Genomic DNA, 23169 nt, shown 5'->3' with positions numbered 1-23169 from the left:
TTGTATCTTTTTGAAATGGAGAATTTTAATGTTGAAGCTTTCATAGCAGAGCCATCTACTGTCAAACTGCAGAACATAAATATTACTAAAGAACAGTGGTGTATGGAAGCATGTCATTATGAGGTCAAGTACATAATCTCTGCTGGAAAAGAGAAAATAAAGAACTTCTTTTTAAATGAACTAGTTGCTGGAGAGATACACCTGTACTTCCATGTTGATGATAACTTACCTCTCCCCAGGTAACCTGCTGGTGGTGTTGGTGATGGTGCTTCACCGTAGGATGAGGAGTCATACCAACTTCTTCCTGACCAACCTGGCTGTGGCCGACCTGTGCGTGGCTGTCTTCTGTATCTACCAGAATTTTGCCATGTACGTCATTAAAGAGTAAGTACTGTACACCTGTATATGTACGTCATTAAAGAGTAAGTACTGTACACCTGTATATGTACGTCATTAAAGAGTAAGTACTGTACACCTGTATATGTACGTCATTAAAGAGTAAGTACTGTACACCTGTATATGTACGTCATTAAAGAGTAAGTACTGTACACCTGTATATGTACATCATTAAAAAGTAAGTACTGTACACCTGTTGTACATCATTAAAGAGTAAGTACTGTACACCTGTATATGTATGTCATTAAAGAGTAAGTACTGTACACCTGTATATGTACATCATTAACGAGTAAGTACTGTACACCTGTATATGTACGTCATTAAAGAGTAAGTACTGTACACCTGTATATGTACGTCATTAAAGAGTAAGTGCTGTACAACTGTATATGTATGTCATTAAAGAGTAAGTACTGTACACCTGTATATGTACATCATTAAAGAGTAAGTACTGTACACCTGTATATGTACGTCATTAAAGAGTAAGTACTGTACACCTGTATATGTACATCATTAAAGAGTAAGTACACCTGTATATGTACATCATTAAAGAGTAAGTACACCTGTATATGTACATCATTAAAGAGTAAGTACACCTGTATATGTACATCATTAAAGAGTAAGTACACCTGTATATGTACATCATTAAAGAGTAAGTACTGTACACCTGCATATGTACATCATTAAAGAGTAAGTACTGTACACCTGTATATGTACGTCATTAAAGAGTAAGTACTGTACACCTGTATATGTACGTCATTAAAGAGTAAGTACTGTACACCTGTATATGTACATCATTAAAAAGTAAGTACTGTACACCTGTTGTACATCATTAAAGAGTAAGTACTGTACACCTGTATATGTATGTCATTAAAGAGTAAGTACTGTACACCTGTATATGTACATCATTAACGAGTAAGTACTGTACACCTGTATATGTACGTCATTAAAGAGTAAGTACTGTACACCTGTATATGTACGTCATTAAAGAGTAAGTGCTGTACAACTGTATATGTATGTCATTAAAGAGTAAGTACTGTACACCTGTATATGTACATCATTAAAGAGTAAGTACTGTACACCTGTATATGTACGTCATTAAAGAGTAAGTACACCTGTATATGTACATCATTAAAGAGTAAGTACTGTACACCTGTATATGTACATCATTAAAGAGTAAGTACTGTACACCTGTACATGTACGTCATTAAAGAGTAAGTACACCTGTATATGTACAATTGTACATCATTAAAGAGTAAGTACACCTGTATAGGTACGTCATTAAAGAGTAAGTACACCTGTATATGTACATCATTAAAGAGTAAGTACACCTGTATATGTACATCATTAAAGAGTAAGTACACCTGTATATGTACATCATTAAAGAGTAAGTACACCTGTATATGTACATCATTAAAGAGTAAGTACACTTGTATATGTACACCATTAAAGAGTAAGTACACCTGTATATGTATGTAGGTTATGTATCTAAGCTACTGTGCCGAGTAGCAACCTTGTAAATAAGCTACTGTGCCGAGTAGCATCTACGTATATAATTACATGGCAACACTGCACGTGTTATGTGGCAACATTGCCCAGAGGCTGCCATATGGCAAGGCAGTCTCAGTCTGACTGTGTGAGCCATGCATGGCACACGCTAGTCACCACTTGTATTTCTCCTATCCTTTAATAAATGGACTTCAGTGTTACCCGGTGTTTCCCTACTCATCACTGCCTTCTTCAGGGAACACTTGGAACCTTCATGGCGCAGTGACTAGGATCTGTGGACTTACAAGTGTGTGAACAATGGACAGTTAGCCGGCGATGTGCGACTGCCGGCGATGTGATGTGCGTGTCGACTCTTCATGTGTTGTGTGTGTTGTGTTGTGTTTCGCCGCGATGTGCAGTGTTGGGCCGTGACAGTGCTTTTTAGTGATGGTGGCAGTGTTAGTGTGTCTAGAGCTGAGAGTTGAGCATTGGCCTCTTTTTTTGTGGTACCCACGGAGCATGCAGACGTACACCCTTCTCGTGTGACATCCGGGCAGGCACTAACGTTCTCACCCCCGTGGCGGCTCTAGCCACCGGCATTAAGCCCACCACGAAGTGCATCTGCTGTCTCAGACACACACACACGCACGCACGCACTCACTCACGGACAGAACAGTGGACTCTATGCGTTATTTTTGCGCTGTTTATGTCATATATATGTGGTTCGAGCTGTTGAGGCGCCACTTTATGTACTAAACAGTGCAGTCCACGCACACACTAAGATGGGCGGTAAGAAGGGACAACGTCAAGATGGGAGACACGACTCCCCACCACCTTCCCCTCCACAGGGTGCAGACTCTCATCCTCCACCTCCAGTGACAGACATTGCCACAATTCTGAGGTGGATGGACGACCGGGACGAGCGACATAGAGAGATGGAATTTCAGAGGGAGGAGATACGAAGAGAGGAGGAAAAGGCGCGCTTTGATGCAATATTGGCGACCCTGGCGCTAACCCACCCTCCCTCACTCGCGCACCAAGGCGCCAGTACCCTCCCTCCTCCACCACACCAGCGTCCTCCAGGCACTCTTGCTACTCCAACAGCTCCCAAGGCATCTGTTCAAACCCCACCCGCCCTCTCACCAGACGTCACGTTTCAGCTTTTTCGTGAGTGGAGGCGGCGGTGGACAGATTACTCCACGATGGTGGACCTTGACAGCATGCCTCCAAACAAACAGCTCATACAACTGCGGATGTGTTTGTCGCTGGAGACCCAGAGAGTTTTGGAGCACACGTTGCAAGTGCCTCCCGATTCTACATATTCAGTGACGGATGTGCTCGACCTTTTACAGGAGCACGTTAAAGGTCGGAATAACGAGGCTTTGCGTCGCCGCGCCTTCACCAGCTGCAAGCAGGCAGAGAACGAATCCTTTGACGACTTTTTTGTACGCTTGAAGAGTTTGTCAGAGGAGATCGACGTCTGCAAGGCGCACAGCCGGGAATGTGAGGAAGCCTGGATCAAGCACGGGATCTTGACAGGTGTCAGGCACGAAGAGTTGGTGCAGCGACTCATCCCCCTGGACGCTTCCTCCACACTCCAGATGGTAGTGACTGAATGTCGGTCGTACGAGGCCACCAAGTCCGCCACCTCTGCCTTAAAGGCCCCACCTGCTGTGAGAGCTATCTCACAATACAAGAAGGATAAGAAGGCGGGCAACAACGTGAAGGCTGCCGCACGTTCTTCCACGCCTCCACCTAGTGCTTCCTGTGGCAGCTGTGGAAAGCAGCATGGCCCCAAGACATGCCCGGCCGCCGACGCACTGTGTCGTGGATGTGACCGTAAGGGCCACTGGTCTAACACAGACAGGTGCCCTGCACGAGGCCGCAAGTGTCAGGCCTGCGGTCGTTATGGACACTACGACAAGTGCTGCCGAGATGAGGAGGAAAGCAGCGCACTTCCCTCGGGGTGGTTCGCACGCATCCCCCTTCAGATGGCCTACACAGCCCCAAGCAGCAGCTGAGTCACATCAGGAGGGTGGAATCGACCACACGCCCCAGGGCTACCCCTTCCCCTACCATCCGCGTCGCCGTCACACACGGTGATGTGTCGGGTCACATCGAGGTGATACCGGACACCGGCGCTGATACTACGGTGATAGGCCTGAAGCACCTCCAGAAACTGTGCCTCACCAAAAGCGACCTGGGACCACCGCCGCAGCTGCAGTACTACAATGCGGACAGTTCCCAGATTCCGGACGCTGTGGGCTCCTTTCAAGCAGAGATCACCTGCGGCGACAGGTCATGTCACGGATGGATGGACGTGCAGCCTACTCTCGCTACACCCTTGTTGTCGTGGGAGCACTGCAAGGAGTAAGGTGTGGTGCCCAGAGACTTTCCTGAGCAGATCCCAGCTGCTCGGTACACCGCCAGCAGGGTGTGTGAATCAACGAGAGACGCGCCTGGCGCTGCCGCACAGAGCTGCCCAGAACCCGCGTCCACTCCCACCCACACAGGACGCTCCCCTGCCCAGATCCTGTATCGTCACCCTCTCCGCTCTTGCGTTCCTGCACACGCCAAGGCCTTCGCGAAGGAGGGGCAGACCAGAGCCGAGAGCTGCGACCACCGCGCCGCTACACGTGCCCAGGACGCCAAGGCTCGGTATGACGACCATGCCCGCCCTTTTCAGCCGCTGGAGATTGGTGCCCTTGTCCGCGTCCAGGACCCGAGGACGACACGTTGGGACAAGGTGGGCATAGTGATGGGCGTCGGCCGGTCGCGGGACTACAAGGTCAGGATGCCGAGCGGCCGTGTCTGGTGGAAGAACCGCCGCTTCCTCCGGCCAGTCCCACCCCCTGCTGCTGGCCCCCTGACCGAGGATGATTCACCTACACCTCACGAGGATCCGCCCCACAGTGCACCTCGATGCTCGGAGCGACTCAGGACTAAGAAGTCCGCTCAAGACAAAGACTATGAGCGTGAGGGGGGAGGGAGATGTAGGTTATGTATCTAAGCTACTGTGCCGAGTAGCAACCTTGTATATAAGCTACTGTGCCGAGTAGCAACCTTGTATATAAGCTACTGTGCCGAGTAGCAACCTTGTATATAAGCTACTGTGCCGAGTAGCATCTATGTAAATAATTACGTGGCAACACTGCACGTGTTATGTGGCAACATTGCCCCGAGGCTGCCATATGGCAAGGCAGTCTCAGTCTGACTGTGTGAGCCGTGCATGGCACACGCTAGTCACCACTTGTATTTCTCCTATCCTTTAATAAATGGACTTCAGTGTTACCCGGTGTTTCCCTACCCATCACTGCCTTCTTCAGGGAACACTTGGAACCTTCAATGTACATCATTAAAGAGTAAGTACACCTGTATATGTATGTCATTAAAGAGTAAGTACACCTGTATATGTACGTCATTAAAGAGTAAGTACACCTGTATATGTATGTCATTAAAGAGTAAGTACACCTGTATATGTACGTCATTAAAGAGTAAGTACACCTGTATATGTATGTCATTAAAGAGTAAGTACACCTGTATATGTACGTCATTAAAGAGTAAGTACACCTGTATATGTACATCATTAAAGAGTAAGTACACCTGTAGATGTACGTCATTAAAGATTAATTAGAAGTAAGTATATGTACGTCATTAAAGAGTAAGTACACCTGTATATGTACATCATTAAAGAGTAAGTACACCTGTAGATGTACGTCATTAAAGATTAATTAGAAGTAAGTATTGATGTTCGTGTATGTAATTAATGTCCTTTACAGAGTGTACAGCAGTACTTATTAGTCAATACGGAGTACGTACACTTGTACACTTAAGTCGTTATGGAGTAAGTACAGTTCACCTCTACATGAATATCATTAACCTTTGATTACTAAGTGTTCCCCTCAGCACCTGAAGTAAATCATCAGTTGTTGGCCAGAATAACATTTTAGTCATTGGCCAGAATAACTTTATATTTGTTATGACAGAACTCAGAGAGTTTATTATTAAGGAGTAAATGATCTTGTATACCGTTCGTACTTTTCATTCTCAAGCTTCGTTTTCATAGGTAATTATAGTGATAATACCTAAAGAATGACCCCTTATGACCTACGTGTCACACACAAACTCTTACCACTACCACTTCACAACCAGTACCACTTCCACTACTAGCTCACTGTCACTTTCCTGCTACTATTACTACCATGACCACAATCACTACCACTGTCTACTTCCCTGCCATTACCACTTCCCTACCATTACTATTACCACTGCAATTGCCACTACCATTACCACTTCACTACTAGTTCACTACCGCTTCACCACTAGTTCACTACCACTACATGATCTCATCTCTGGATTTGTTCCAGCTTAATTTTGTCTTTCACATAAACTTGTTTTGAGGCTGTCAGTTGATTGAAAATATTCAAAGGAGGGTCACCAGACTGGTGTCTGCACCTCGGCACCTCACCTACCTTGAGAGATTAGAGCGCCTGAACTTGCCTAGCTTATACTACAGACGGGCAAGGGGGGACCTAACTGAGGTATACTGTACTGTATAAGCATCTCAAGGGGCACTACTCAGTTGAGTGTCCTTACCTGGAGCTGGCGGACGCTCGCCCCACAAGGGGTCACAACTCAAGGTCAAAGAAGTCGCAGGCCCAGAAAACTGTGAGGGGTAACTTTTTTGGAGTGAGAGTTGTGAACTCTTGGAACAATTTGCCAGAGAGTGTTGTGACGGCACCGAGTGTAAGCTCTTTCAAGACCAGACCTGACCAACACTGGAGCAGGTTCAGATACATTCAGGAGCCGGTGCATGCCCAGTACTTGCCAACAGTGCGTAACAGAGACGTGACCGACCGCCCAAGCAGCTAACGAGCCGATCAGTGGCGAAGAGGATAAAAGAAAGTAAAAGTAAATATCCAGGTTTGTTGGCGATCCTTGAATATCCTGTTTCTCACTGTTTCAGTATATACCTGCACTGTCTATGTACATTTTTGGTATAATAGCACTGCCTGAATGCAAGCATTTCTAGCATGGTTATACTGTAGTTTTAATGCAGGTTACAAAATAGAATGGAATGTCGTTGACTCCTATTTGTTATCTGGTAGACGGTGGTGGCGGTGTTGATGTAAGGAGAGGGAGAGGTGCACCGACATTCTGTCGTGTTTAGTAATGTGTCCTCAATCTGTGATTGCTGATATTTATATGTGGATACACTGTAGGTAATATTAGGATAAACCAAAAAAACGTTATTGGATCTAATCTTTATTATGTGGACAACATTCATGCTCTCCATGCGAACATTTTTGCCATACCTGGGTACAATGAGGTAGTAGGCAGCTACCAAACAGGGAGGTACTACCGCCTGGGAAGAAATTGGAAGCATAATGTATTGTTTCATGGTAGACCCTGCTGCCATATGGCATCACAAAAAATTTGACCATGTCCCAAGTTGCTGATCTGACTTTCTGCCTCATTTACACACAATTGCAGGGTCTCAATTGTTTCTCTTACTATTGACAACACAACATACTCGGTCAATTAAACCCGTGGAGGTCCGCGTAAAACGAGGAACGTGTAAACAAAATAACAGAACATATGGGATTAATTGAAATAGAGACTGGGCCGACCCCCAGACTACACTTTTTCCGACACAATACGTACGTTGTAGTAAAAATAACATCTTAATTTTATGATGGTATGGACACACACATAATATATAAGATAAATATCAATAAGAGAATAATATATTGTACAGATGTAAGAGAAATACTGTATCACGGTTATTAACACTCACGTTAGTAGAAGAGATGGCTGGGCACACGGGGATGGCGGCTGGTTCCGAGGCAGAGGGTAGATTAGTGGCCCTCAGGTGAATCACTTGTATCACTATCCACCACAGAGGTTAGCAGGGCCTCCCTGACAAACCCCTCAAGGTCCATATCGTCACTGTCACCATCACTGACTTGGGCTGGCTGTGGTTGTGGTGGGTTGCGGGCGAAGAACTCGGTTATGTTACGTTGACGGCTAGCATTGATGTGGTCGTGATACATCTGGATATACGGCTCCATAGATTGCAACAGAAGGTTATTAGAGACTTCGTATCGGTGATTCACTGGGTCTGGAAAGTATGAGCTTGAGTTTCTCGGCAAACTCGATGGCCTCCTTTACATCACCATGTGTTAACTTCTGTTCTTCTTGTTCTGCCGTACCACCTGCCTCCTCACTGACGTCATCATCTTCCAACATCTCGTCTGCAGTCACCTCAGGTTGCCTGATTACCTCAGGATGTCGTCGTTGGTGGTCTCGGAGAAGCCTGCAGCTCTAACGCTCCGTTCAGCCTCTCTTGCAATGTCCAATGCCACAGTAACAGACTGAGCCTCTCCAGCCACCGCTTGACTCTGCCTCCCACCTGGGATACCCTGCAACACATGCCGCCACGCGTGACGAATCGTTGCCACAGACAGCTGCCCCCATGCCTCCACCAAGAAACCAACAGCTTTCTTGACGTTGAACATCTTCCAAAACTGTTTGACTCGTACTTCATGCTCCGCCAACTCTTGTTCTTGATCCTCGTCCTCACTCTCGCTATCGGTGCCACTCAGAAGGTTCCACAATTCATCCTTGGTGTTGGTCAAGTCGTTCAGGAGCCGAAACTTCTTTGCGGAGAAAGCAGCCTTGACGTTACATATCAACTCCTGATCCATGGGCTGGATTAACAACGTAGTGTTGGGGGGAAGGAAGACCATTTTTACATTGGGGTGACGATCCAACAGTAGGGGCGAGTGTCCTGGTGCGTTGTCAAGGCGCAACAAAATGTTGAATGGCACATTATTTTGAGCGCAGAATTTTTTCACGTCAGGAACGAAACAGTCGTCAAACCAGGAGAGGGACAGACCAGTGAACATCCACGCTTTCCTTGAGGTTAGCCAGTGGACATTTAACTTGCTCATGTCCATGTTTTTGTAGGCGTGCGGCTTGCTGGCTGTGTGGATCACAGACAACTTGAGCTTACAGGTGCCGGAGGCATTGGTGGCGAACAGGACGGTGATGCGCTCCTTCTGCAGCTTCCGGCCCCGACACTTGCTGGCAGACTTGACTACGAATGTCTTGGAAGATAATTTCTTCCAAAAGAGCCCGGATTCATCCATGTTGAACACCTGGTCGTCGGTGTACTGTCCTTCCTCCATAATTTCTTGTAAGAATGGAGGAAAATCCATCGACGCATCTGTCAGCACTCACTCCTTCACCAATAATTTCAACGTTTGTGATCTTGTTACTATGTTTAAACCCTTGCAGCCACCCAGCGGAAGCAGTGAAGGGTTTGGGCTCTGCAATGCCCATCTTTCACGCCACTGATGCGAACAGTTCTCTCGTGTAGTCCTGCACTGCCCGAGTGTCGACCGCCACGTTCCTTTTCGCCTGACGAATCAAATAGCTCACCAATAAATTCTCCTTCTTGAGTAGCACCTTATTCTGACAATACTTGACCAACGAGGCACCTGCAGACTTTGTGATGCTCATGTGTTCTTTTATCTTGGCGGCATCTTTCTTGATGGTGCGGATCGTAGATTCGTTAACGCCATGCTGTCGCACCAGATCCACCTGCCTCGTTCCTTTTTCGAACTCCTGAACGATTTTATATTTCAGTTCGTAGCTTAAGGCGCGTCGCACCTTCTTGGGCTTGGGGCGGCTTGGTCCAGGTAATTCAAGGTTCTTCTGGGGTGGTGAGGGTCCAGCAGATGCCATTGTTGAACAGATTAGCGGGCACAAGAGATACAGTAACTTTATACGCGGAGACTGAGAACAATGAGACTGGCGCACCTTAGGTCAGCGACTGGTGGCAGGGCACGTCATGTTACATGAGACCAATCACAGCTAGCGGCGGAGGGAATGCGTGGGTGGTAAGGATGCGTGGCCCAATCACAGTCCGATACGTCATATGACATCAGCGATAACGTAAGAACGACCTACTGCGCACCCTTCCAGTGCCGCTTACCGCGTATGGTCAAGAATGTACCGCGTAACTAATAATTGGAGTGTATGGACAGCGGTGGCGTGAGGGCGACCAGCTCGCAACCCGTCGTAAATGATGGAATGTACCGCGTAACTAATAATTGCCGTGTCTGGCCAGGTGCCACGTCAATGACCAAACGAGTTAAGGAATCGAGACTATAGTACTGTATATAATTTCTCACTATTGATCTTTTTTTATTTTTTTTATTTCTTTATGGTTCTTTATTATTAGTATTACAGTGTTGTTATTATTATTATTATCATTATTATTTTATTAATTATTTTTCAATTTTGTATTATTTTTTATAAATTTTATTTATCATGAATTATTATTATTATTATTACATTTTGGCCCCCCAGGCCCCGATGTGGGTCACTGACCTGTGCCCAGGTGGGCGAGTCCCCTTAAAAAAAACAAAAAAAACAATACTTTATTATGAAATTTAGCTAAATTTTGAAAAAAAAATTTCTATGCTCTCCTCCAAGGTGACCTGATATTGACTTATTTTACTTTAATCGAGTAAAACCAAGTTTGGTGTCTGTATGAATCACTCATGATGGCAATGAGAAAATATGTGAAGACAAGTTCTGGCACCACCACACAACCTGACACACCATGATAAAGCTAACCACTACCCTATTTGTACACATATATTGGTAGTTAGGTAGAGAGAGTGAACAGTGATGCTGTATTAACATAATAAGTACCACACTTGTGGCTTGGTGTCTCTATTCACAGCTAATATGTACTTTACTCCTACCAGTTCCTGTGCCTGTTGTACTAATATTTTGTTAATCTATCCACAGCTGGTACTTTGGAAAATTCTTGTGCCTCATGTATCAATTTATAAACCAACTGAGCTACACGGCATCAGTGATCATCCTGGTGGTGGTGAGCGGCGAGCGTTACCTAGCCATCGTAGAGCCACTAAGAGCCAAGAGCCTTCTCACCCGCAGGAATATGATAGTAGGTAACACGGCTGCTCTGTTACACCTGTACACACAACTTACCTGCCATTTTTATACCTGTACTACTTTTACTACACCTTTATCCCTGGCCTTGGTACACCTTAATGTTCACTTGCACCTGTGCTACTCCTCAACAGTTCTGTACACCTACTAAAGCCATACTATTGTACCTACACCTGTAGTACACCCATACTACTGTACTTACACCTACATCTGTAGTACTATAACTTTATCCTTATCTCACCCTATTATACAGTACTGTATTGTACCTGCCACTGTTACATCTGTATTTACACTTGCATTTATTTACTTTATTAACCTTATGACCATTTACTAAAGGTGGCCATGCTGAGGGAAGGAGGCCAGTGGCTGCTGTAGGATCCCTTCATTGTATATATGTACTGCACTTGATTCTTTTGTCAAGGGCTATTTCCAAGCCTAGTATTGTTCTTTATTCCACAGCTTGAGCTAGTAGACTAGGTCTACCACCCTCTTTATGAAGAAGTATTCACTTATGTTCATTCTGCATGATAACCTGGCGAGTTTGTAGTTATGTCTATTTGTGTTGGTCGTGCATGACTTCACAAAGAAGTGTCCTGGGTTCATGTATTCCATCCTTTTCAGGACTTTGTATGTTTCAGTGAGGTCTGCCCTGATTTTTCTTGTCTGAAGGGTTGTTACTCCTTAGGCCCTCAGTCTACTTGGATAATCAAGATGACATAGTTCCGGATTCTTCATAGTCGCTCTGTGTTGCATCTTTTCTAGGGATGTTAGATCTTTCTGGTTTCCTTGCCTGTATACAGTAATATACACTAGGATGTACAGACAGCTGAAGGAGCATTTTCCTGCCCTTGTATTTGAAGGTATGCCATATATCTTCTAAATCACAGTTTGATCTTCTCACTGCTGCCTCCACTTGTTGTGTCGCCTTCAGTGAGTGATCTATTATAAGGCGAAGATCTTTCTCCTTATTGACAGTATCCAGGAAAGTGTTATAAACAAGATAGTTATGAATAGGATTGTCATATCCTATGTGTAGGGTCTTGTATTTCATAATGTTAAAGAGCATTTACCTCTCTCAAGACCATTTGAACGGCTCATACAGGTCTTTTTAAATTGTTGTGACATCGTCTTGATTTGTTACCTTGCTAAATGTCTTTTAGCCATCCACAAATGCTGCGGCAGATGAGGTCATGAAATAAATGTTGTTCAAATTTCATATAAAGGTTTTCTTTTGTGTGCTGATGAAGGATTTGGGTTCCTAATTTAAATTTTTTAGTAAATAGTGTTAATTAATGACCATTGCAATAAAAAATCCTTTAAAATTTCTAAAACATCAATTAAGCTCTTCCTGTAAGTTTTAAATCCACCTTGTATATTATTTTCTCAAGAATATAGACTAACTTTACCATTTTCAGTACTTTTACTTACTTTTATCCTCTTCACCACTGATCGGCTCGTTAGCCGCTTGGGCGATTGGGCACGTTGTTTTTCACTTTCTAGAAAAATTCCATAAATTGACCCAAAAAAGGCCAGACCTAATACCTTGCATTTCCGAAGATGAGATCATGACAAATTTTTTTCATATGCGTACCGAAGGGGAGAGGGAGCGACGGAGGCAATCACTCCCCTTGCGCTGATAAATTATCCCAAATAAACATTTTAATAAGAAAAAACAATAATTAAATAAATAAAAATAATAGCATTTCAATTTCAGCAGTAAGCTCAGCATGAACGACCTGTGCAGAAAAAGATTAATTATCTCCTTCAGTATTTCAACAATACCTCGATATGTTTTGCTCAAAGTTTGCTCCTTCCGCCCACTTTGGCAAATTTATGGGTATGCCACTGGTCGTATCTGATCCCTGGTCAATTAATTATACAGGATTAGACAACCTGTTGGCCCAGTGATCTTATTTGACTTGCCTTAATCCATTTCAGCTTAATGTTGCCCATTTACATAATGATTTAATGTTTGTTTTTATTTTGAAGTATTTGTTAATTAATTTTGTGCATTTCTTCATTAAAACTGATTGAGATATTAACCTTAAAAAAGAGGACTCAACAACTTACCTTCCAGTTAAAGACAGAAAGACAGAATAGGTCAGTTTCAAGGTGAAGGTGACCGAGGAGCCTTAGTTGTTGTTAATGCTGCTTCAAATGTCTTTATTTTGGTTACAGATCACAATGGTGTTGGTGTGGATCATATCTGCTCTCTACTCCTGTCCCAGGCTTCTCTACTTTACGGTGAGTGTATGAAAGAATTATTAATTATTATAATCATAATAACTTGCTGCTTATTATTGAAGATTGGACACATTTACGGTAATTAGGACACAAATCACATGTTCACATAATAAAACAATCTCAATAAAAACCACACAGGAAAAGAGAAACACTGGAGCACCTACTTTCATTCCTTAAAGATAAATTGAATCTGTTAGATTTGACTATTGAACATTACATATTTCTCAAATTGATAGAGTTATGCATTACTGACAATGTTTTTAGAGCAAATGGAAAGTTTTACAAACAAATACTGTACTGTATATGTAGATGTACTTATCATTTTAAGAATTTTATTCCTGGGAAACTGTATTATGTGTTTGCCTGTGAGTATAGTAATACATGTAATGTGTTTTATTACATTGCAGGTGCAGGAGTATCCAGTGGAGGGCGGTGGGATAGAAGCCATGTGTTTGCTGCGTAGGGACCAATTTGACACCCGCATATGGGATGTGGTGAGCCTCACACTGCTCTATCTCCTGCCACTTGTCCTTCTGTCACTGCTGTATGCCCGCATTGCTCACACCCTCTGGCGCTCCGGACAGCTCCTGGCCAATGCAACCTCGCCCAATTATAACTCTGTGGAGGCAGCATCAGCGGCAGCATCAGCGGCAGCAGAGTATGGCACGTTCAAGACCCAACACACAGCCTCCGTCAGTTCCAACTCCAGCAGTGCAGGGGCAGCTAGTGCTGGGGTTGAAGATGGTGGACCATCAAAGATTCTGGCCAGAGATGCAACACTCCACGTGACCCGTGGCTCCGTCAAATCAATTATGTCCACTTATGTGTCCATGACATCTGTGAAGGAGGAGGGGTTGCGGGTCAACCATTTTGCTCCTGACATCATCCCCCTGACCCCCCGAGGTCACTCCCGGTTCGATAGGGTGGGGCGGGGCCAGCATGTATCGTCACCGAGGGTTCCCCGCCGCACCATGCACCTACATCCTTCACCACTGGTGTTGCGGGCACGTCGCAAGGTGATCAACATGCTGGTAGTGGTGGTGGTGAGCTTTGCAGCTTGTTCGCTGCCCTTCCACACAAGAAAGATGCTGCAGTATTACTGGGCCAGCTACAACCATAACTCTGATGCCTCCTACATCCTCACACCTGTCACCTTCCTTCTCATGTATGCCAATTCTGCTGTAAACCCCATCCTCTACACCTTCATGAGCCGCAAGTTCCGAACTTCCTCCTGTGACCTGCTCACTTGCCGCTTATGGCAGACACGTCTTTCCCGACCCCAGCGACCCACAGTGGTGGCCAGGCTCACTGGCCGAGACAAGGTCATCACACATTTGGTGTGAGACCACCACACTCTACCTGCTGTGGTTACCGCCTTCACTTCCCCAACAACCAAGTTATATAGTTATATACCTATTCACAGCTGAGTGGACTGGTGCTGCCCAAACTAACGACCTCAAGGACAGGAGACAACCACTTGGTTGATGCACCACTTCTTGACTTGACTGAGGAATTGCTGTTACTATAATTGACTCTCTCGTAGATCCTGTATGTTAGACTTGGGAATTTCACAAAGCCGAAGCCAAAACAAGCTATATAAAAAGTCATGAAGCCAAAGCCAAGGTTTCATGAAACCTTAACTCCATTTCTTATGTATTGTATTAACTTATATGTTGACAGGAATACAAATTGTATTCTAAGTTAAAGCAAGACTTTGACTCTCCCAGTTTACAGAAAAGGGCTGCTTATACTAATATTTTTACTTTCTTTGTTTTCTTTTATTCATTATTCATCATCATTCATTTTACTAATTTATTTCACTCATGCAATTATTAATTCATCTATTTTATCAACTATTTAAAACAAATTAATAATGCAAAACAAAGTCTGCAAAATATACATAAACATAGTAATTTACAGTCACAAATCACAGAGAAGCATATCAACAACTCATCTTAAGACTTTCAAAGGTGCAATGCTGAACAGATTCTACTGGGGCTGAGGAGGCAGAAGTGGTATTTGTCTGGGGTTCAGGTCAGGTTATTGTGAGAATAAACCAATAGAAAAAGGAAAGATCACTTATGATGTCATTGAGGTTGTAACGACCACTGGGCTTTCTTAGCAAGTCGGGTCATTGTGAGAACAGAAAGGTCAGGGATCAGCACAACTGTGATGTCACATTATGGTCAGTGTTTCTGTGTAAAGAGAATAATCGGAAGTAAGGCCTGTGGCTTGGAAGCCGAAGCCAGAACCATGCTTCTGGCTTTGAAGCTGAAGCCTTTAGATCGTTTCAGCCCATGTCTGCTGTATACAGAGTTACCAGTACAGAGGTGTATTGCATTTGATATATGTATATAAATAAGATATAGTTGGTAGCTTTAATATTGAGATATACTGCATGTTTCCACAGTATAAATGAAATAATTTTTATTAACGGTTTGTTGAGAGAAAATGGAAGCCAAGGGCTGAAAGTACGCAATGAATAGAAATTATGTAAATTACATTTTGTGATATTGGGGGACGGGTCATTTAACAAAAGCTTTTGACACAAATGGAGGAGGAAACAGCCAGGTATCTCTTGTCAAACTTATTATCCCACATGACCTCATGTTTCTCAGGTGGTCAAGTAGTTGGGAGATCAAAATCGTGATGAGCTGGTGTGTCAGCGATCGTATCCTTGCCCAAGTCAAGTGTCATTTTAAATGTGAATTTCTAAATTATGGCTGCATTGAAGTTATTGTCATTTTAGTCGACTCTCTCTCCTAACTCCTTCACTATGGGATGCCACTTTTGATATTTTATTTGGTTAATGCCTGACTACTTTGTACAGCACAGACAGGGTAAATGGGAAAGAATTTGATTCCAGTCTGTTGTTTATTTTTTCAATTTAAATCTAATACAAGTTATTGACATACTGTACTGTATTATGGTAGGTGTATTAAAGACTATTAAAGGCAATGTGGTCTTTGTAAAAAGAATTCCATTCTGAGAGATACAGGATATACATACAGTGTAGTGCTAGAATGGCACTTACATTAACCGAGAATAAGATGTCTTAGTACACCAACTTGCCATGATTAGTTTCCCGCCTACACAGCCTCCCGGGTAAGTAGCTACTTCCTATGGTTTAAGTATTCTGATTTCACTCATTTTATATCTCTCTACTGTGTTTCTTATTCACCAAAATTCTTTGTGTGATTCATCATCCTCTCTATTTCCTTTAAACAAGTGAGTTGATCTCTGTGTAAGATGCATTCTATTATCTCACTAGTCACCCAAAGGTCAATCCTAGTTTAAATGCTTATCACCTTTCATGGTTCTATGCCATCAAGAATGTCCATTTTCACACAAAACCAGTCAATATATTGTAGTTTATTTTGAACTAAGTCATTATTTTTATCCCTCATTAATCATACAGTATTTTGTTTACCAGGTGTTTTTTTATTATTTCTTTGATTATTTCTGCTGCAGTAAGTGATAAAGTGGTCATTAAGTCTAATAGGGATAAGCCCCATCCTGTTTGATTTTGTCTTGGCTGTTACACAAAAGAGTATAATATATGGTGACTGAGGAATTTACTATCTTGGTTGATGTACTAATTAATTGTCTATATCCATTTGTATCTAAAAAAAAAAAATTATGCATACCATTTCATTCCTGTCCATTGTATGTACAGTATTGAAGTCTATTTGTACTCAGGTTTCACAGTTTAACCTAATGTATGAAAACTCCTAGCAAAGTGTTCCAGAAACTAACTTTCATTCAGTGGGTGGTACTGTAGTGAATACCATCTAGGAGGGGGTTAAGCCCAGTAGGTGTAGGCCAAGTTGTTTCTTATGTGAGCACGTACATCAACACCTTATCTAATTCATGTTTGAAGATCTCGCCTCACACAAGAAACTTTTTTACTACGAGTTATGGTACAGTATGTTTTGTAACTGAAACTTGAGTTTTAAGGAAAGTTCTTTCTTGTATACATCACAATGTTGACAGGTTCTTAAGCCTCACACTCTCCTCCAAACATATTTGTGTGATGCCAGCCAGTCACTCTGCTTAATCCACTAAGCTATTATGTCTGCAATAAAATACTGATTCACCAAAACAAAAGGCTCTCTTATAAGTTTCTGCATCAAACTAAATACAGTACTGTACTGTACTGTACTGCACTGTACTGTACTGTACTGTACTGTACTGTACTGTACTGTATTGTACTGTACTATTCTGTGTTAACAAGAAACCCCACCTTTACAGTTACCAACTTTATTGTTACACAACTTTACAGAAATTCCCAAACATGACAATACTGTACAGTATTCACATTGTCATTCTTGTAAGTTGTTGAACCTTTTATTGTGTAAATTGAAGTTTATACAGTGTATATATATATATATATATTATATATATATATATATATATATATATATATATATATATATATATATATATATATATATATATATATATATATATATATATATATATATATATATATAGCATTGATAATAGAACTGAAGTATTATATCACTTTAGTTTATAGTATATGTACTGCATTAATATCTATATAACTGCACTATACAATACTGTACAGTATTTATATAATAATTTGTCAATTTATATTTAATCATAAAGTTATCATCACTGAGTGTTCTCGGGTGGTTAGACAGTATAGTCTCGATTTAGGAGGATTTCCTTTACGCTGTTGGTCATTTACGCGGTACCTTGCCAGATGCGACAATTATTAGTTACGCGGTACATTCCATCATTTAAGCTGGAAGCGGCACGGGCAGAGTGTGCGCTAGGTCGCCCAGTCAACAAAACATTACCGAGTTCTTTACCCGCCACCCACCACAGCCAGCCCAAGTCAGTGATAGTGATTGTGATAGTGAGGATATGGATTTTGAGGGGGTTTGACAAAGAGGCCCTGCAAGCCTCTGTGGTGGATAGTGATACAGGTGATACAAGTGATACAGGTGAGGGCCAATAATCTGCCCTCTGCCTCGGAACCAACCCCCCATCCCCGTGTGCCCAGCCATCTCTTCTACTAACGTAAGTGTTAAAAAACCTAATAATTTTGATATTTCTCTTAAATATTAATTGTGTGTGTCCATACCATCATAAAATTAAGATGTTATTTTTACGACAACGTACGTATTGTGTCGGAAAAATGGTAGTCTGGGGGTCGGCCCAGTCTCTATTTCAATTAATCCCATATGTTCTGTTATTTTGTTTACGAGTTTCTCGTTTTATGCGGACCTCCACGGGTTTAATTGACCGCGTAAATCGAGACTTTACTGTAGTATTATCTGTCTCTGATTAATAGGTCTTTAAATTTTACTTTTTTATTGTTTAAATATTGTATTATTTATTTTGTCCTCAATCACATTTTGTCTCTCCTAGTTTTACTCAATTTGTTTATTTATATCTTATTTTCAACATTTAACAAAGGTAAAACACCAAGAAAATAAATCTTGCATCACCCTGATGTGTGCACCAGTGGGTCTGTCACTCCAAAGTCATAACTCTCGACATCACGATAAACTATTTGAGTTATACTGTACTGGATGATACAGCGTTCACACGTTAGGTCACCTCTTGTGACGGCACTCCTGGTGTGACCACAACTGATGAAGTCAAGGTTATGCTGAGGCAGAAAGACAAGTTGATAAAGTAATTTAATTCGTTTTGGATTTTATATGTTTACTAGGCCAATACATTTTTTAAATATAGACAATAATTCAAATAATTTTAAGATTATCTACACTTTCCGTCTTCGTGTAATTTTTAAAGGAGATTTCCGAGGGTAAATTATGTGTATGTGGTATCCGTTGGTTTTAAAAAAACAAAGAAATATTTTCATACTGAAAAGATCATGACACGTGCGTGAACCACATTTTAAAAATTAAAAGACACCTATAAACTCCTGCTTGACTTATCTTGACACAGTTCAGTTAGTTGTGACGTCACTCTAGGACAGCCGGGAAGACGTGAGTTTTTAACTGTTTATTCTGTTTACAGTTTCGTGGTTTTCTCAAGTCAATATAAAAAAGTTTGGAAATTCCCAAGGTTGAATTAAATAATTTATGTAAGTAAATAAATCAAAGTAATGGCTTGTGCATATATGATAAGACATGGAAAGTGTGATGGCGATGCTTGTAAAGGGTTAATATAGTATTAGCAGTGATATCACCTGGTCGGCAGAACAGTTGGAGCAGATCACTTCTGAGGATCAAAGACTTACGGGTAATAGAAAATCTCTCAAATCCAGTAAGATCCCTCATCCCCAGAATTTTTCCAGGTTCTAGGAAAAATATCTCGGAATTTTCCAGAAATTACGCATTATTTCATCCCCCAGAATTTGCTCCCAGACCCGGAAAAAAAAATATTTGGAGATTGTCTTGATATTTTCTCAGAATTGTCAGAAAATGTGCCTGATTTTCAACCTCGGAATTTGTTCCCGGACCCAGGAAAAAAATGGAGAGAGTCCGGAATTTTCCAGAAAATATGCCCGACTTTCAACCTCAGAAAATTTTTTGACAGACCAGGAATTGAGAGAAATTTTCTGGAAAAATTCTGAGCAAATTTCAATTCCGGGTATTGGAGGGTTGTGGCTAAGAGGGTTCCGGATAACAGAGTTTTTTTTATCAGTTTTAAGTTATTTGGTTTATGTACTGTACCATGTTTTACATTACACATTAAGACGCTACAAAAAAATTGACCCATAACAAAGGAGAAACAGATTTACTCGTCTCTTTAGATACGATATGACTTGTTCAAACTATGATATTATTTTGATATTTCAAATTTGTATCCATTTTGTGGATCTGAGGTTGACCTTCAATAATCATGTACTTATTTATAATGTATGTTTTATTGTACTTTTTTTATTTTCTGAACATAGTACTGAACATTATTAGTTATACTTTAGTAATTAAAATTAAATTTTTAATTCATTTCAATCTTTATAAATAAACTTTAATTGTGATGTTGTATCACTAATTATAAATGCTCACAACAATATAATGTTCAATATATATATAATCAAAGTGTGTTTATATTTTGTGTCGGAAATAAAGTATTTCATGTAAAGTTTGTGTTTTATGTCTATATAGTAAACTCTGTAGTGTTCCAGGGTTCACCTGTACCTTTACCATCTTATTTTTACATTATATCTATACTATGAAGAATTTATTAAGTACAGTAAATTACAGTGCAGTACAGAACAGTAGAGTACAGTACAGCACAGTACAATACAGCACAGCACAGTACAATACAGTACAGCCCAGTACAGCACAGTACAGCACAGTACAATGCACCACAGCACAGTACAATACAGCACAGCACAGTACAGGACAGTACAGTACAGCACAGTGCAGCACAGTACAGTACAGTACAGTACAGCACAGCACAATACAGCACAGCACAGTACAGTGCAGCACAGTACAGTACAGTGCAGCACAGTACAATACAGCACAGCACAGTACAGTATAGTGCAGCACAGTACAGCACAGTACAGTACAATACAGCACAGCACAGTGCAGCACAGCACAGTACAGTACAGCACAGTACAGTACAGTACAGTAGTACAGTACAGTACAGTACAGCACAGCACAGTACAATACAATACAGCACAGCACAGTACAGTGTAGCACAGCACACTGCACAGTACAGTACAGCACAGTACAGTACAATACAGCACAGTACAGTACAATACAGTACAGCCAGTACAGCACAGTACAGCACGTACAATGCACCACAGCCGTAATACAGCACAGCGTACAGGACGTGAGCACAGTGCAGCACAGTACAGTACAGTACAGTACAGCACAGCACAATACACACAGTACAGTGCGCGTACAGTACGTGCAGCACGCAATACACAGCACAGTACGTATAGTGCAGCACAGTACAGCACAGTACAGTACAATACAGCACAGCACAGTGCAGCACAGCACAGTACAGTACAGCACAGTACAGTACAGTTCAGTATAGTACAGTACAGTACAGTACAGCACAGCACAGTACAGTACAATACAGCACAGCACAGTACAGTGCACAGCACACTGCACAGTACAGTACAGCACAGTACAGTACAATACAGCTACAGTACAACACAGTACAGCACGTACAGTACAGTGCAGTATACTCAACACAGTACAACACAGCACAGCACAGTACAGCACATACAGTACAGCACAGTACAGTGCAGCACAGTACAACACAGCACAGCACAGTACAGCACAGCATAGAACAGTACAGTACAGTACAGTACAGTATAGTGCAATACAACACAGTACAGCACAGTACAGTACAGCACAGTACAATACCGCACAGCACAGTACAGCACAGTACAGCAGCATAGTACAGTACAGTACAGCACAGTACAGTACAGTACAGTACAGCACAATACAATGCACAGCACAGCACAGTACAGCGCAGTACATCAGTACAGCACAGTACAACAGTACAGTACAGCACAGTACAGTACAGTACAACAGTACAATACCGCACAGCACAGTACAACTGTACAGCACAGCATAGTGCATAACAGTACAGCACAGTACAGTACAGTACAGTACAGCACAGTACAATACAGCACAGTACAGTACAGTTCAGCACAGTACAGTACAGCACAGTACAGCACAGTACAGCACAGTACAGTACAGCACAGTACAGCACAGTACAATACAGCACAGCACAGTACAGCACAGTACAGCACAGCATAGTACAGTACAGTGCAGTACAGCACAGTACAGTACAGTACAGTACAGTACAGTACAATACAGCACAGTACAGTACAGTTCAGCACAGTACAGTCAAGTATGTACAGAAGTATTAAAAAAAAATACTTTATATTATTACAGTAGTGTACGTCTATAGAAAATTGTATTAATTGCAATGATTGTTAATCTGTTTATAAAATATAGTTGTGTAGCTTTGTACTTTTCTTGTACCTCACAGTTGGTTATACTAGAAGGAATGGTGGTACAGTACTGTACTGCTTCTGTCACCCCTTTCAAACACATCATATTAAGCTTTTTAATGCCTATTGAAAGTTGTTTTATGTATCCCATTAAAAGTATTGTAAGTAAAAAGGAGTCCCATAGAGCAGAGTAGGGTAGTGTGGATACAGTACACTCAAGTCAAAGCCTTTTTTTTCAGCAGAGAGAGAGAGAGAGGGGTGATGTGGCCAGCCCTGCACACGATCGCCTTCACTTTCCAACTTGTAAGGTTAGGAACCCATGTTTAGTTGTGGGATCGAGCATTATATGTTCTCACTCATTGTACTGTACTATAGTCCTTCCTATTTTTAATATGGTAAGTCCTGTACATTTGTCTTAACTATTTAACACGTTTAATGGTCTTAGTACATTACATTACATTACATAGCTCATCATATAACAGCAGTACATATCAAAATTAATGACATCAGATAAAATAACATCTTATACCATTATAACATTCAGAAACGCTAATACTTAAACCCAAACACCAAGTTGAGCATGCATACCAACACAACACTTACATATTTGTAACAATATACTGTGTATTATGTGTAGGCTATATATATAAAATATGTGAAAATGCTCTGTTTAATGCTGTGTATGTTGTGTTTAGGTTAAGTTGGGTTAGACCAGGGTAGGTAAGATTTGGCCCAATGTGAAGTTTAAATAATTTTTTTGCAGTTCTCTCCTGAACAATCTAACCTGTCACTCTGGGCAGCCATATAAGACTTGTTAACTTCTTTCCTTCCTTAAAATACCAAGCTTAAAACCCCAGAAGGAATAAACCCCCACTCAGCAACTCTCTCAGATAATTGTGATAATTGTGTTAATAAAGAATACAGTTTGAAGAATGAGTTCTTATATAGAACAAGACTATTAAACACTTGCTTGGGAATCAGTTAATAAAGTTGATAAGGTTACTGGATTATAACTGTTTGCTTTCACCTCTAACTTTTTTTTTATTTGAAAAATAATCCATTTAGGTTTCACTAATCTTTACCCAATTATATATGTACCATATCCAATTCAGTTCACTTTAACATGTCTAAACAAA

General features: G+C 41.6%; 1 protein-coding gene across 1 annotated transcript; it reads left to right on the top strand.

Annotated features, from left to right (window-relative positions):
- Positions 1-15: 15 nt before the first annotated feature.
- On the top strand, positions 16-16221 carry LOC121872471 (trissin receptor-like). Its single transcript, XM_042375260.1, has 5 exons — positions 16-100; positions 240-384; positions 10705-10864; positions 13048-13113; positions 13521-16221. The coding sequence occupies exons 1-5, from the start codon at positions 16-18 to the stop codon at positions 14454-14456; spliced, it is 1392 nt and encodes a 463-aa protein (XP_042231194.1). The 3' UTR covers positions 14457-16221.
- Positions 16222-23169: the final 6948 nt, after the last annotated feature.

The sequence above is a fragment of the Homarus americanus genome, unplaced genomic scaffold, assembly GCF_018991925.1.
Source record: "Homarus americanus isolate GMGI-L3 unplaced genomic scaffold, GMGI_Hamer_2.0 scaffold11302, whole genome shotgun sequence".
NCBI classification, from domain to species: Eukaryota; Metazoa; Arthropoda; class Malacostraca; order Decapoda; family Nephropidae; genus Homarus; species Homarus americanus.
The sequence above is the reverse complement of the archived record's forward strand: the minus strand, read 5'-3'. Positions and strand labels throughout refer to the sequence as shown.

Bases quoted from the DNA above. Each gene is read 5' to 3' on its own strand.
- LOC121872471 (XM_042375260.1), top strand. From the start codon at position 16: ATGGAGAATTTTAATGTTGAAGCTTTCATAGCAGAGCCATCTACTGTC. The intron at 101-239 runs GTATGGAAGCAT...ACCTCTCCCCAG, and splicing joins TATTACTAAAGAACAGTGGT to GTAACCTGCTGGTGGTGTTG. The intron at 385-10,704 runs GTAAGTACTGTA...ATCTATCCACAG, and splicing joins GCCATGTACGTCATTAAAGA to CTGGTACTTTGGAAAATTCT.